Raw genomic sequence first — 14011 nt, 5'->3', positions numbered from 1 at the left:
AGAAACAGACTGGATATAGGGTATTAAGTAGTGGAAAAGCCAAACTGGAAGATTGGAAAAAGAGTGGAGCCACTGATAAAAGTGAAGGTATGATGAGTTGGCTTGGGAAAGGATGAGGAAGAGGATAAGTCAGAGGTGTGTGAGTGTGTGAGTGTGTGTGTGGGTGTGTGTGTGTGTGTGAGAGAGAGAGAGAGAGAGAGACAGAGAGAGACAGAGAGACAGAGACAGAGAGTGCTAGTTTACACTTACACGTGGCAATAAGCAAGAAGAGTTGTCCAGTAAGTATAGGGCTGCAGAAAATCACAGGTGTGTAGATACTGGTTTGGGATTCTTCATCAGGAAGGTGAAGGCTGGAGCCAGGAGGGAGTGAAAGGCCCCTCTCTGTTCTTCCTCCATGAGTTTATGATCTCTCTTTCTCTCTCTCTCGACCATCAACAGACTCTTGGACAGTCTACAAAATTCCCTGGTTGATTGAGTCAGTGTTTACATGAATATAACTATTCCTAAGAGTAAAAAAGAATATTTTTACAGTGTATACTGTACTAAGATTACATTCACTTTATTAAACAACTCTAAACAACTCTACAACTCTTTTTTTCCTGGAGTTAAAAATTGCCTACTTTTTTCATTTGTGTAATTATCTATGCATCTACTGTTAATCATTCCATAAACTCTCCATCAGGACTATAAAACGTCTTTCTATCTGGTCTCATGAATCCGATACTTTTCAACTTTTTTTTTTCCCTTAGAGACATTCTTCCTTAGGCCTATCCTCCTCTCGCTCCAAGCTGTTGTCTTGGCTTTGCTATCCAACTGTTGTCCTGAGACTTCCCATAACCACATTCTGGGGACTTGCATCTCCTCTCCTGTGCCAAATCCCCTGTCTCCTGGATATTCCTATTTGAGGCTTATTCTCTCATTTTGGAGGAGCTCATTCCCCAGTAATTTCCCCAGAATAAGTTCATAGGACGTACATTTTTGAATCCCTGCTTGTCTAAAGATGGCTTTATTTTGCTCTCACACTTGATTGACAGTTTGGCCGGGTACAGAGTTCCAGGTTGGAAATCATTTTCCCTCAGAATTTTAAAGGCATTGATCCACTGTTATCTAGCTTCTCATGTGGCTAGACTTTTGAGAAGTCTGATTTATTCTGATTTCCTTTACTTCTTACGTAATTTTTGCTTGTTCACTTGTTTCTGGAAGCTTTTAGGACATATATTTTTCCTTTATCCTTGATGTTTCAAACCTTCATCATGTTAAGTAATAATAATGTAAGGCTTTTTCATTCATTGCTCTAGGTACTCAGGGGTCCCTTTCAATCAGGAAACATACAGTCTTCAATTCTGGGAAATTTTCTCTCTGTTAGATTCCCTTGTTTTTTTCATCATTTTTCTTTCATTTTCCATCACTTGGTTTTGTTTATTCTAACTTTATAAGAGATTTTTTAGTAGTTACATTTTTATGTATGTATGTATTTATTTATTTACTTGGCTCTGCCGGGTCTTAGTTGCGGCATGCGGGATATTTTAGTTGCGGCATGCAAGCTCTTAGTTGTGGCGTGCGGGATCTAGTTCCCTAACTAGGGATCGAACCCGGGCCCCCTGCACTGTGAGTGTGGAGACTTAACCGCTGGACCACCAGGGAAGTCTGTATGAGAGATTTTTCTGAAATTTATCCTGTAGTTTTTCTGTTGAATTTGTTCATTTCTGCTATAAAATTTTAATTTCCAAGTGTTTTTCCTGGTTCCCTGACTTTCCTTTTGGTAGCCTCTTGCTTTTGTGTTGTGGTCAGGATCTTCTCTTATTTCATGTTTCTGAGGGTATCAGTTGTAGTTTTCTGCCATTTTCTTCCACTTCTTAGATGGTCTCTTGTTGTTTATTTTGGTCTCTAGCTTTCAAGTTAGAGACTTTCTTCAGATAATAATACTAGCTACCATTTATTGGGTGTAAAGCACAGTTCTAAGTATTTTACATGTTTTAACTAATTTAATCCTTACACCCAATGAGTGAGTTACCATTCATATCCTCAATTTACCAAAAAGGTAGAAACTGCTGTGTATAAAATAAATAAGCTACAGGATATATTGTACAGCACAGGGAATAGAGCCTATACTTAATAATAACCATAAATGGAATATAACCTTTAAAAAAAGTGGTTTATTTATTGTTCTGGTGTATGAGACTATGATAAAATTCTAAAAAGTCAATTTTCCTGAAAAAATCAAGAAAAGTGTAAAAAAAATTTACTAGTAAGGAGAATTCCTTGGTGGTCCAGTGGTTAGGGCTCTGAGTTTCCATTGCAGGGGGCACGGGTTCCACGCCTGGTCGGGGAACTAAGATCCCACATGCCACATGGCGCAACCAGAAAAATAAATTTACTAGTAAGGAAACTGGGACACAGAAAGGTTAAGGCTCTCATCCAGGTCACACAGCTCAGAAGTGGACCTGAATCTAATCAAACCTGTAGCTTTCCAGTTTCAGAAATCTGAGGGATAGAGAAATAAATTAAATGTTACCACAAGAACGCAACTGGCCAAATCCAGAATGCAGGACATTGTACAAGACAATTTACCAACAATCAAGGGTGTAAGGAAAACTTTTTCTAAAAAAATAATTAATTAATTAATGTAATTCATTTTTGGCTGCGTGGGGTCTTTGTTGCTGCACGTGGGCTTTCTCTAGTTGTGGCAAGCGGCGGTTACTCTTTGCTGCAGTGCGTGGGCTTCTCATCGCGTGGCTTCTATTGTTGTGGAGCATGGGCTCTAGGTGCGCGGGCATGCAGGCTCAGTAGTTGTGGGTCGGGGGCTCTAGAGCACAGGCTCAGTAGTTGTGGCGCAGGGGCTTAGTTGCTCTGCGGCATGTGGGATCTTCCCAGACCAGAGATCGAACCCATGTCCCCTGTGTTGGCAGGCGGATTCTTAACCACTGCGCCACCAGGGAAGTCCCTGGTTATCTTTTTTAAATATAGCAGCTTGTACATGTCAATCCCAAGCTCCCTAACTATCCCTTCTCTCTACCCTCCCCCCTGTGGTAACCATAAGTTCATTCTCTAAGTCTGTGAGTCCGTTTCTGTTTTGTAAATACGTTCATTTGTATAATTTTTTTTTAGTTTCTGCATATAAGCAATATCATATGATATTTCTCTGTCTGACTTACTTCACTCAGTATTACAATCCATGTTGTCTAGTATGTCCATCCATGTTGCTGCAAATAGCATTATTTCATTCTTTTTTATTTCTGAGTAATATTCCATTGTATATATGTACCACATCTTCTTTATCCATTCATCTGCTGATGGACATTTATGTTGCTTCCATGTCTTGGCTATTGTAAATAGTGCTGCTATGAACACTAAAGTGCATGTATCTTTTCAAATTATAGTTTTCTCTGGGTATATGCCCAGGAGTGGGATTGCTGGATCATATGGCAACTCTATTTTTAGTTTTTTAAGGACCCTCCATACAGCTTTCCATAGTGGCTGCACCATCTTACATTCCCCCAAGAGTGTAGGAGGCTTCCCTGGAAAAGGAGCATTTCAATCATCTCAGATAATTATGGATAGTTTTTTTTTGATGCAAGAAGAAACTTAACAAGTGGTAGTTGCTTAAAGGTTAATGCAGCATGGAATCTAAAACCATACCAGTGAACTTTTCCTTTCTTTCCCTGCCCATCTTTTTGAGATATAATTGACATATAACACTGTGTAAGTTTGAGGTATACAATCCATTGATTTGATACACTTATAGATTGCAAACTGATTACCATAATAAAGGTAGCTACCACCACCATCACGTCACATAATTACCATTTCTTTTTTGTGCTGAGAACATTTAAGATCTACTCTTTTAGCAACTTTCAAATATATAATACACCAATGAACTTTTTACACTCTGTTCCAGTAAAATCCACCAGATTGTCTTGCATATTGGTGGCTCTTTTACTTATGCATAGTTGTCAAGACATGTATTAGTCATTTAGAATTTATTGGTTCACTGTGCAGATATTTCAAATGTTGACACATTTCATTGTATAACATAAAAAACTCGCATTCACTAATGTCACTACCAATCTCATCAGAAAAATCTTCCTTTACTGGGAAACTATCAAACTCACAGTAGCAGATAAAACTGCTAATTTCCAACCAAAATATCAAATCACTTTGGCAACAAATACTGTCAGTTGTTTTCCTTCAAGCGACAGGTGCCCCTTGTTCATTTTAGAGAAAACACCTGCCAAATACCCAAGTCTGAATAACAATAGTTTGTCTGTTGGTTATACTTTCAGATAAGAATGAAGTCCATGGAGACTTCCCTGGTGGCGCAGTGGATAAGACTCCGCGATGCCAATGCAGGGTTTCAATCCCTGGTCGGGGAACTAGATCCCACATGCATGTTGCAACTAAGAGTTTGCATGCCACAACTAAGGAGACCGCCTGCTGCAACTAAGGCCCGGTGCAACCAAATAAATTAAAAAAAAAAAAAAAAGAATGTTCATAGCAGTACTGTTTGTAAAAGCAAAAGCCCAGAAACAACCCTCACTTTTATCAAGGGGAGAATGGACAAATTTTTGGTATATTCATAGGATGATCTACCTCACAGTGTTGGATGAACGTCCCAGAGTTCTATCAATCAATATGGACAGATTTCAGTGTCTTAATTTGTACTCCACCCAAAGCAGGGTGTGAGACAAATTCTTCAGAGCAAGAGTTTATTTAGGAGGTGATCCCAGGAATCAGGAGTAGCGAGTGAGAAGAAAATGATGAAAGGGACTTCCCTGGTGGCACAGTGGTTAAGAATCTCCCTGCCAATGCAGGGGACACGGGTTCGAGCCCTGGTCTGGGAAGATCCCACATGCCGCAGAGCAACTAAGCCCGTGCGCCACAACTACTGAGCCCTCGTGCCACAACTACTGAAGCCCGTGCACCTAGAGCCCGTGCTCTGCAACAAGAGAAGCCACCGCAATGAGAAGCCCAAGAACGGCAACAAAGAGTAGCCCCCACTCGCCGCAACTAGAGAAAGCCTGCGCACAGCAACGAAGACCCAACGCTGTCAAAAACTAAATAAAATAAATTAAATAAATAAATAAATTTATTTTAAAAAAAGAAGAAAAAGAAGACAAACCAATAAGATGTGCATTATTGAGCTACTTATGACAGTGGACCACCGTGCTCATTCCCGCAGAGAACTCCCTGAGGAATTGTGTGGAATACAGCTCAGAATTGTCCCTCTGAAGATGTGGGGACTGGACCATTTTCCACTTACTTCCACCCCCCCACCCCCTGCCCCAAGCCCCATTGATCGATCCCCTGGGGCAATAACTTTCCTGAACTCCTGGGTTACACACAGGCTGAACAGCCTTCTCAAGCTTTGTAAAGAGCCCCAGTCAGATAAGCGAAGAGCTGCTGTGGCCTGCGAGGTGGCATGCTAGCAGCTTGCCTTCAAGTCTCAGCTACCCCAAAATTGAGTGGGCTGCGGGGACATGGTGTGAGCTACCATAGGTGTCAGCTAGGCTCAGAAACTAATGTTGAGTAAAAAAAGGAAATCACAGGGAATTATGTACAACGTGCTCCATCTTTATAAAGTTCAAAAATACATAAAAGTATATAATGCATGGTTAAGGAAACACTTATGGATATTATGCATATAAAATTATGGATATTCTGAAAGCAAGATAGGCGGGAAAGGGTTTATCACATATTGGGGGACAGTCAGCAAGTTTGTTTATCAGAAAGCACATGTCAGGGTGCAGTTGGAGATAAAGGTAGTGAGTTAAAGAAGGTGGCTAATTGGTGGGTGTCTTTGAAACCAATCTTCAGTTTTACTCTGATTTGGAAAGTAAAGAGGAGCAAGCTTTTAAGAAAGGGTGTGATAGGATCATAATGTATCAAAAGCAATCACTGTGCAGTTGGCTTGGATGGGAGAAGGAGCTGAGGCGAAGTCCCTTAGCCCGGCAGCACTGGGAGGCTTCCCTGCTTTTAGGGAGCTTCCTCTTTGCTCTGTTCCTTTATCGGGTCAGACAGGCAGGGCGTGGCTTGTTGGTGTATAGGAACAGCTGGAAGGGAGTCTGTCGGGCAGATGGAGCCCCTGGCTGAGGGCTTCAGGCATTAGAATAAAAGATGAACTTTTCTTGGGCCCACCTCCGGAGTCCTTCCTGATGTTCCTGCCTGATGCCTCATATCCCTGAACGGGCAGAGGGATGTTCCCAGCTTGGAGACTCCAGCTCAGCCGGTGAGGGACAAAGGGCCCCTAATTCCAAAGTGGTGAGTCCTCCTCCCTCTCCCCTCTCATCATTCTTTTTAGTCCTTTGGTTTTCTCAGGATCCTCAGGTCTGTTGGAGAAACTATCCCCTTTCTTCATACTCACAAGAACATTTTAGAGGATGAAATGGAGCGACAGGAAATGAGGAGCGCAAAAAAGGACAAGTGGCAAGGGGACTGGATGGGTTTTGTCAAAAGACTCCTTTAGATATTATCGTCATCATTAAGTATGACAGCTGTCACTTATTTAGCCCTTACTCTTAGCCAGGTCCTGGCCGTGTGCTTTCAGACAGAACAGCTGTAGATTTGCTGGGTCTTCTTAAGCTGCTTGGAGTTATCAAGGGAACTTCCATTGCATGTCTTTTTTTTTAGAAAGAAACACTTTTTTTTTTAATTAATTAATTTTTGGTTGCATTGAGTCTTCGTTGCTGCGTGCAGGCTTTCTCTAGTTGAGATGAGTGGGAGCTTCTCTTAGTGGCAGAGCATGGGCTCTAGGTGCGCGGGCTTCAGTAGTTGTGGCATGTGGGCTCAGTAGTTGCGGTGCACAGGCTTAGTTGCTCTGCGGCATGTGGGATCTTCCCAGACCAGGGATTGAAACTGTGTCCCCTGCATTGGCAGGTGGATTCTTTTTTTTCCTGCTTTTTAAAAAAAAATTTTAATTTTATTTATTTATTTATACAGCAGGTTCTTATTAGTTACACATTTTATACATATTAGTGTATACATGTCAATCCCAATCTCCCCCCCACCGCCACTTTCCCCCCTTGGTGTCTATACATTTGTTCTCTACATCTGTGTCTCTATTTCTGCCAGGCAGGTGGATTCTTAACCACTGTGCCACCAGGGAAGTCCTCACTGCATGTTTTTTTCTGCTTTAGAAGTTTTTGAAATTAAACTGTTTCAAATTTAAATGTAAATGGCTTCCTGTGGGGAAAAATATTTCCAACATATGTAGTAGAAAAAAAATTTGTTACTATATGAAGAATTTTACAAAACATTAAAGAGACGAATGCTCAAATAGAAAAATGGACAAAGTATAGACAGGTAATTGACAAAGTCCAAATGACAAAGGAATAATCAAAGAAATACAAATTAAGATGAAACACAATTAATTATTTTTAGAGAGATATTGTTACTCATTAAAATAATGAAGATGTAAAAAAAAAACCCAGTTTTGTTACTCATTAAAATGACAAAGGGACTTCACTGGTGGCACAGTGGTTAAGAATACGCCTGCCAATGTAGGGGACATGGGTTCAAGCCCTGGTCTGGGAAGATCCCACATGCTGCGGAGCAACTAAGCCCGTGCGCCACAACTACTGAGCCTGCACTCTAGAGCCTGCGAGCCACAACTACTGAAGCCCCCCTGCCTAGAGCCCATGCTCCGCGACAAGAGAAGCCGGTACAATGAGAAGCCAGTGCACCGTAACGAAGAGTAGTCCCCGCTCCCCGCAACTAGAGAAAGCCCGTGTGCAGCAATGAAGACCCAACGCAGCCATAAATAAATAAATAAATAAATAAAATGACAAAGATGTTAAAAAAAAAAAACCCAGTGGTGGCAAGGTTGTGGAGAAACAAACAATTTCATACACTTTGGTAAATTGATATGACCTCTCTGGAGGGCGATTTGGCAATGCAAATTAAAAGTCTCACCATTTTAAAGATGGGAAACTCAAGGCCTAAGAGTTTAAGTGACTTCCTTAAAGTTACAAAGTCATACAATTAGGAACCAAGCCAAGTCTAGAACTAAGCCTTATAACTTGGCCCTCAATCCACTATCAATTGTAGTGATAAAGCTTATAATAGCAATGCATTGGGAAAAAACCTGAATATTCTACAATATGGAATTATTTTTAAAATTCTTGCATATTCATGATGGAACACTGCAATCATTAAAAGACTATTTGATGGCATGGGAAAACTACATAATATAGTTCTTGGTGAAAATGTTGGGTATTAAAAAATATATATACAGTATAGTCCTACTTTAAAAAAAAGTTATATACATACACAGAAAAAATATTTGAAAAACCATATTGTCTTCAGGTGGAGGAATTACAGGTGATTTCAAACATTTTTGTCCTTTTTTTCTTGTAATTTCCAGATTTTCTATAATAGCTAGGATAAAAAAAAGCAATAAATTTTACTTGATAAAAATTTTAAAACAACTGAAATGCCATAGGGCTATGCTGAAGGTGACTTGGAGCTGGCTGACCGTGGGTGCTCAGGGCAGGGAGTGTCCATCCCAGAGGGCAACGAGAGGGGCTCCAGAGCCTGAGGGAATTTGAAGCCAAAGACTAGGGCAGTTCAGATGGCCAAAAAGCACATGAAAATATGCTCAACATCACTAATTATTAGAGAAATGCCAATCAAAATTACAGTGAAGTATCAGCTCACACCGGTCAGAATGGCCATCATCAAGATATCTACAAACAATAAATGCTGGAGAGGGTGTGGAGAAAAGGGAACTCTCATATACTCTTGGTAGGAATGTAAATCGATACAGCCACTATGGAGAACAGTATGGAGGTTCCTTAAAAAACTAAAAATAGAACTACCATATGACCCAGCAATCCCACTATTGGGCATATGTCTGGAGAAAACCCTAATTCAAAAAGACACATGCATCCCAATGTTCATTGCAGCACTATTTCCAATAGCCAAGACATGGAAGCAACCTAAACATCCATCGACACAGGAATGGATAAAGAAGATGTGGTACGTACATACAATGGAATATTACTCAGCCATAAAAAGAACAAAATAATGCCATTTGCAGCAACATGGATGGACCTAGAGATTATCATACTAAGTAAGTCAGACAGAGAAGACAAATATCATATGGTATCACTTACATGTAGAATCTAAGAAGTGATACAAATGAACTTATTTACAAAACAGAAATACAGACACAGAAAGCAAACTTATGGTCACCAAAGGGGATAGAGAGGGGGTGGGGTGAGATAAATTAGGAGTTTGAGATTAACATATACACACTACTGTATATAAAATAGATAACTAATAAGGGCCTACTGTATAGCACAGGGAACTCTACTCAATACTCTGTATTGGCCTATATGGGAAAAGAATCTAAAAGAGAGTGGATATATATATGTATGTGTATAACGGAATCATTTTGCTGTACACCTGAAATTAACACAACATTGTAAATCAACTATACTCCAATAAAAATTAAAAAAAAAAAGACTAGGGGAGGTAATGAGAAGAGAGGGCTTTTAGTTCCTTGAAGTAGGATGGATACAAGAAAAAATCAAAATCTTATATATAGCAACGAAAAAATATATATTTATATATAACAATTTTGGGACCTAGTGTCCTACAGGTGACTTACAGCAAAGGTGACATCTAGACTGCTGATGATGGAACACTCTCACTCACCATCTGTTCACCCTTTTATTTTTTCAGTGTTTTTCTTCTACCCTGTTTCCCCTCTACCATCTTTTAGTTTCCTCTCCTGTTCTTTGGTTTCTTCTCCCCGCCTGGCTTGGAAACTTCCAGTGAATACCATGGTTCTCCTTCACTGTTGCTCTGCCCATGGAAGGCACTCTCAGAAATAGAATCTGACTAATCCTCCTCTTAACTCAGTAATTTTGTAATCTGAAGCATCAAGTTTCCAAATTAGGTTATTTCTAGTGGAGAACTGAAAGTTAGACAAACACTCTTGAAATGGTATTTTTCCTTTTCATGAAGCAGAATTATAGCATATTGGAGCTGGAAAGGAATTTAAAGCTTCAACTTGTCAAAATTCTTTAATTAAATAAATTTCATTTTTGCTAAATTTAGTTACATGTTGCACATTTGTTCATCAATATATTACACTTTATCAGTAAGTTAGGAAATAGAGATGAGAAAAAATTGCCCATGTTTCCAACCACCTTAATTATTAACAACCATTCATATTTTATAGGACTTACTTTTAGTTCCTTTCCTACACACTCTTTAATGTAGTTATAATCATTGTAAATGTATTATTTTGTATTTTGCTTTTAACACATCATTAGCTTTCATTTGAAACATAGGTTTGATGAACCATAATTTAGTCATTGCCTTATCTATGTACCTATAGATGGTCCAGTTTCTCACTATTATACAAATACTACTGACATCATGTAAACTTTTGTATTTCAGATTCTCTCCTTAGAGTAGATTTCCAGACTATTTCTCACTGGATCAAAAGGCAAATACATTTCCTTACTTCTTGTTGTTTCCCAATTTACAATGAACTCAGCAAATGTAAATGAATCTCTCAATTTAAAGATGGAAAACCAGGACCTAAGAGTTTAAGTGACTTGCTCCAAGTTACAAAGTCACACAGATAGTAGAGACCAAGCCAAGACTAAAACCAAGCCATCTGACTCCAGTCCTCAATTCACTAGGGATGTAAGCCTTTCTTTACCTTTTGGTTTTATTTAGCCTTAGATTTTTGGGAATGTTGCCACTAGCTTACTCTCTGCTCTTCTCGGATGAAATTATGAGGAAGGAAATTCACACCTTTAATAAAAAAGCTAAGATCTCATATCACATTAGTCACACTCTACCCAACAACAGCAAAATACACATGAAACATTTACCAAAATAGACCATATGCTAGCACACAAAGCAAGTCAATAAATTTAAAAGGATTCAAGTCATACAAAGTATGTTTTCTGGTCACAGCAGAATTAAATTAGAAATCAATAACAGAGGCCTGTCTTCTTCCTGACTGGTCCTGGTGGTTTCTGTCTGAGAACTGCTGATAGCAATATGTTTTCAGGACATGCCAAAATTGGGCACCTTGCCCCCCAGTTCAAAGCAACATCTATTATGCCAGATGGTCAGTTAAAAGATATCAGCCTATCTGACTACAAAGGAAAATGTGTTGGGTTATTCTTTTACCCTCTTGATTTCACCTTTGTGTGCCCCATAAAGGTGATAGGGCAGATGGATTTAAGAAACTCAACTGCCAAGTGATGGGTGCTTCTGTGGCTTTTCACTTCTGTTATCTGGCATGGATCAACACACCCAAGAAACAAGGAGAACTGGGACCCATGAACATTGCCTTGATATCAGACCCCCAGGGCAACATTGCTCAGAACTATGGGGTATTAAAGGCCGACAAAGGCATCTCATTCGGGGGCCTTTTTACTATTGATGATAAAGGTATCCTTTGACAGATCACCATAAATGACCTTCCTGTCTGCCACTCTGTGGATGAGACACTGAGACTAGTTCAGGCCTTCCAGTTAACTGACAAACATGGGGAAGTGTGCCCAGGTGGCTGGAAGCCTGGCTGTGATACCATTAAGCCTGATATCCAGAAGAGCAAAGAATATTTCTCTAAGCAGAAGTGAGCACTGGGCCATTTTAGGGCCAGGCTGCAGTAGGTGGCCATGAGAAACAAAACCTCTTTTGTACTATTGTCATGCTTAAAATACAAGACCTTACACTCAGCCCAGACGTGGTGTGGGGGCAGGACAGGCCTTTCCTGCAGGTGTTGGGGAGGCCACCCTTTCTTCCTCTGGGGGGAATGGTCTGAGCTGTATTTTGAGGCAGGCCAACTGATGTGTAGAGTAGTAGGGTATCACTTTTGATCTTTTGTAGTTTCTATTAAACTTGAACTGAGAACAAAAAAGAAATCAATAACGGAAAGTAATCTTGAAAATTTTCAAATATTTGGAAACTAGATAACACATTTCTAAATAATCCATAGGTCAAAGAAGAAATTTAAAGGGAAATTAGAACACATTTTGAATGTAATGAAAATGAAAACCACTACATATCAAAATTTCCAGATGTCACTAACGTAATACCTACGGAGAAATTTATGACGAAGCAACTAATGACTATATTAGAAAAGAGAACAAATAAAGTCATCTGTATTGTACTAAATGACAGTATTAGGAAAGAAGACCACAAATCAACAACCTAAGCAACAACGAAAAGAACAAATTAAACCCAAAGTAAGCAGAAGAAAGGAAGTAATAAAGATCTGAGCAAAAACAAATACAATAGGAAACAGAAAAACATTAGAGAAAATCAATGAAACCAAAAGCTGGTTCTTTGAGATCAATAAAATTGATAAACCTCTAGTCAGACTGATCAAGAAAAAAGAGACATGAATTACCATTATCAAGAAGGAGAGAGGTGACATTACTACAGATTCTATATATAGTAGAAGAATAATAAGGAAATATTATGAACATACTTATGCCAGTTAATTAAACAAATTCCTTGAAAGAACTCAAACTACCAAAAATCACTCAAGAAGAAATAGATAACCTGAATTACCCTATACTTATTAAAGAAATTGAATGTGTATTTACAAACCTTCTCATAAAGAAAACTCCAGGCCCAGGTGCTTTCCTGATGATTTCCATCAAACATTTGAGGAAGAAATAATATTAATGCTGTACAAACTCTTCCAGAAAATTGAAGAGGAGGGAATACTTCTTATTTCATTCTTTGTGACCAGCATTACCCTAATTACCAAAGTTAGAAAAGGATATTACAAAAGAAGTACCCATATCCCTCATGGACATAGAGGCAAAAATTCTTAAAATTTAAAAAAATTTTATCCAAAGATATATAAAAAGGACACTTCCTCATGACTGACTGGAGTTTACCCCTAGAATGCAAGGTTGGTATAATATTCAAAAAAATCAACCAATGTCATTTACTATATTAACAAACTAAAATTAAAAATCATATGCAAAAAATAGGCTCTTCAGCCATTTGCAGGACTCAGCTACAACCGTTGCTCCCAGGATAGTGATCCGTATGTACATTGCACCTTCTTCTGGCTCCACGGTGATTAAGAAGAAACAGCAAGATGCGCTTGATTTCTTAGAAGCTAACAAAATAGGATTTGAAGAAAAAAATATTGCAGCCAGTGAAGACAACTGGAAGTGGATGAGAGAAAATGTTCCTGAAAAGTCGACCAGCCAAAGGGTACCCCCTGCCACCTGAGATTTTCAGTGAAAGTCAGTACCATGGGGACTAAGATGTCTTCTTTGAAGCCAGAGAAAATAATGCAGTGTTTGCCTTTTTTAGGTTTAACAGCCTGACCTGGTTCAAAGCAAGCAGAAGCTCAGGCAAAGCAGCAGCCATGAACCTTAAACATTTTGCCTTAAGAATCCTGAAAAAGGAGTCTCCAAAATTATCTTGTCTTCAAAAGAAATAGCCTTAATGTTGAAATAATAGATTAGTTGGTGTTTTCACATGCAAATAATCAAAATGAATACATAATTAAAATGTGAACGTTATGATGAGAAGAGTGGGAGATGAACATAAAATTTTAAGTAGATGTCATGGAATAGTATTGTTGTCTGCTGACATTTTATGTACTTCAGTGATTTTGAAAAGCAAACGCCTGTTCCCTTTTTTGGTATTATTATTGCAGCTTAAGTATATCTGTAGCTCTACACTGTGTAATTTTGAAAGGAGGGTGAGAAAGAAAGAATCTGTCTCTTGTTGCCAAATTGCCTCATTAGTTTTAGTGAACAAAAATATGTACCTTTCTGATGTGAAATCGTTGTGATTAAAAAGTAGTTGCAAATGATGTTTATGATATTTCAGACATTATAATTTCCTATAGTAATTATAACATTCCTATTCTTTTGAAGTTGAAACTTCTATGTACTGAACCACAGGTTTTCTAAGCTTCTAAATGTAGCCTTTCATTGCATATTTCAGTGGTCAGAACAGATGACCACACACACACACACACACACACACACACACACACACACACACACAC

General features: G+C 38.9%; 1 protein-coding gene and 2 pseudogenes across 1 annotated transcript in view; all 3 read left to right on the top strand.

Annotated features, from left to right (window-relative positions):
* The first annotated feature begins 6165 nt into the window (after positions 1-6165).
* Positions 6166-14011, top strand: part of ERMAP (erythroblast membrane associated protein (Scianna blood group)) — a 21422-nt gene continuing 13576 nt past the window's right edge. The window contains exon 1 of the mRNA XM_029229575.1: positions 6166-6226. Coding sequence (XP_029085408.1) covers positions 6166-6226 — 61 coding nt within the window. The remainder of the gene's footprint in view (positions 6227-14011) is intronic.
* LOC114899125 lies at positions 11020-11606 on the top strand (annotated as a pseudogene).
* On the top strand, positions 12371-13364 carry LOC114898876 (annotated as a pseudogene).

This window comes from Monodon monoceros, unplaced genomic scaffold (genome assembly GCF_005190385.1).
Source record: "Monodon monoceros isolate NGI ecotype Baffin Bay Population unplaced genomic scaffold, NGI_Narwhal_1 Super_Scaffold_18, whole genome shotgun sequence".
NCBI lineage: Eukaryota > Metazoa > Chordata > Mammalia > Artiodactyla > Monodontidae > Monodon > Monodon monoceros.
Note: the sequence above shows the minus strand (reverse complement) of the source record. Positions and strands in the feature narration are given on the sequence as shown.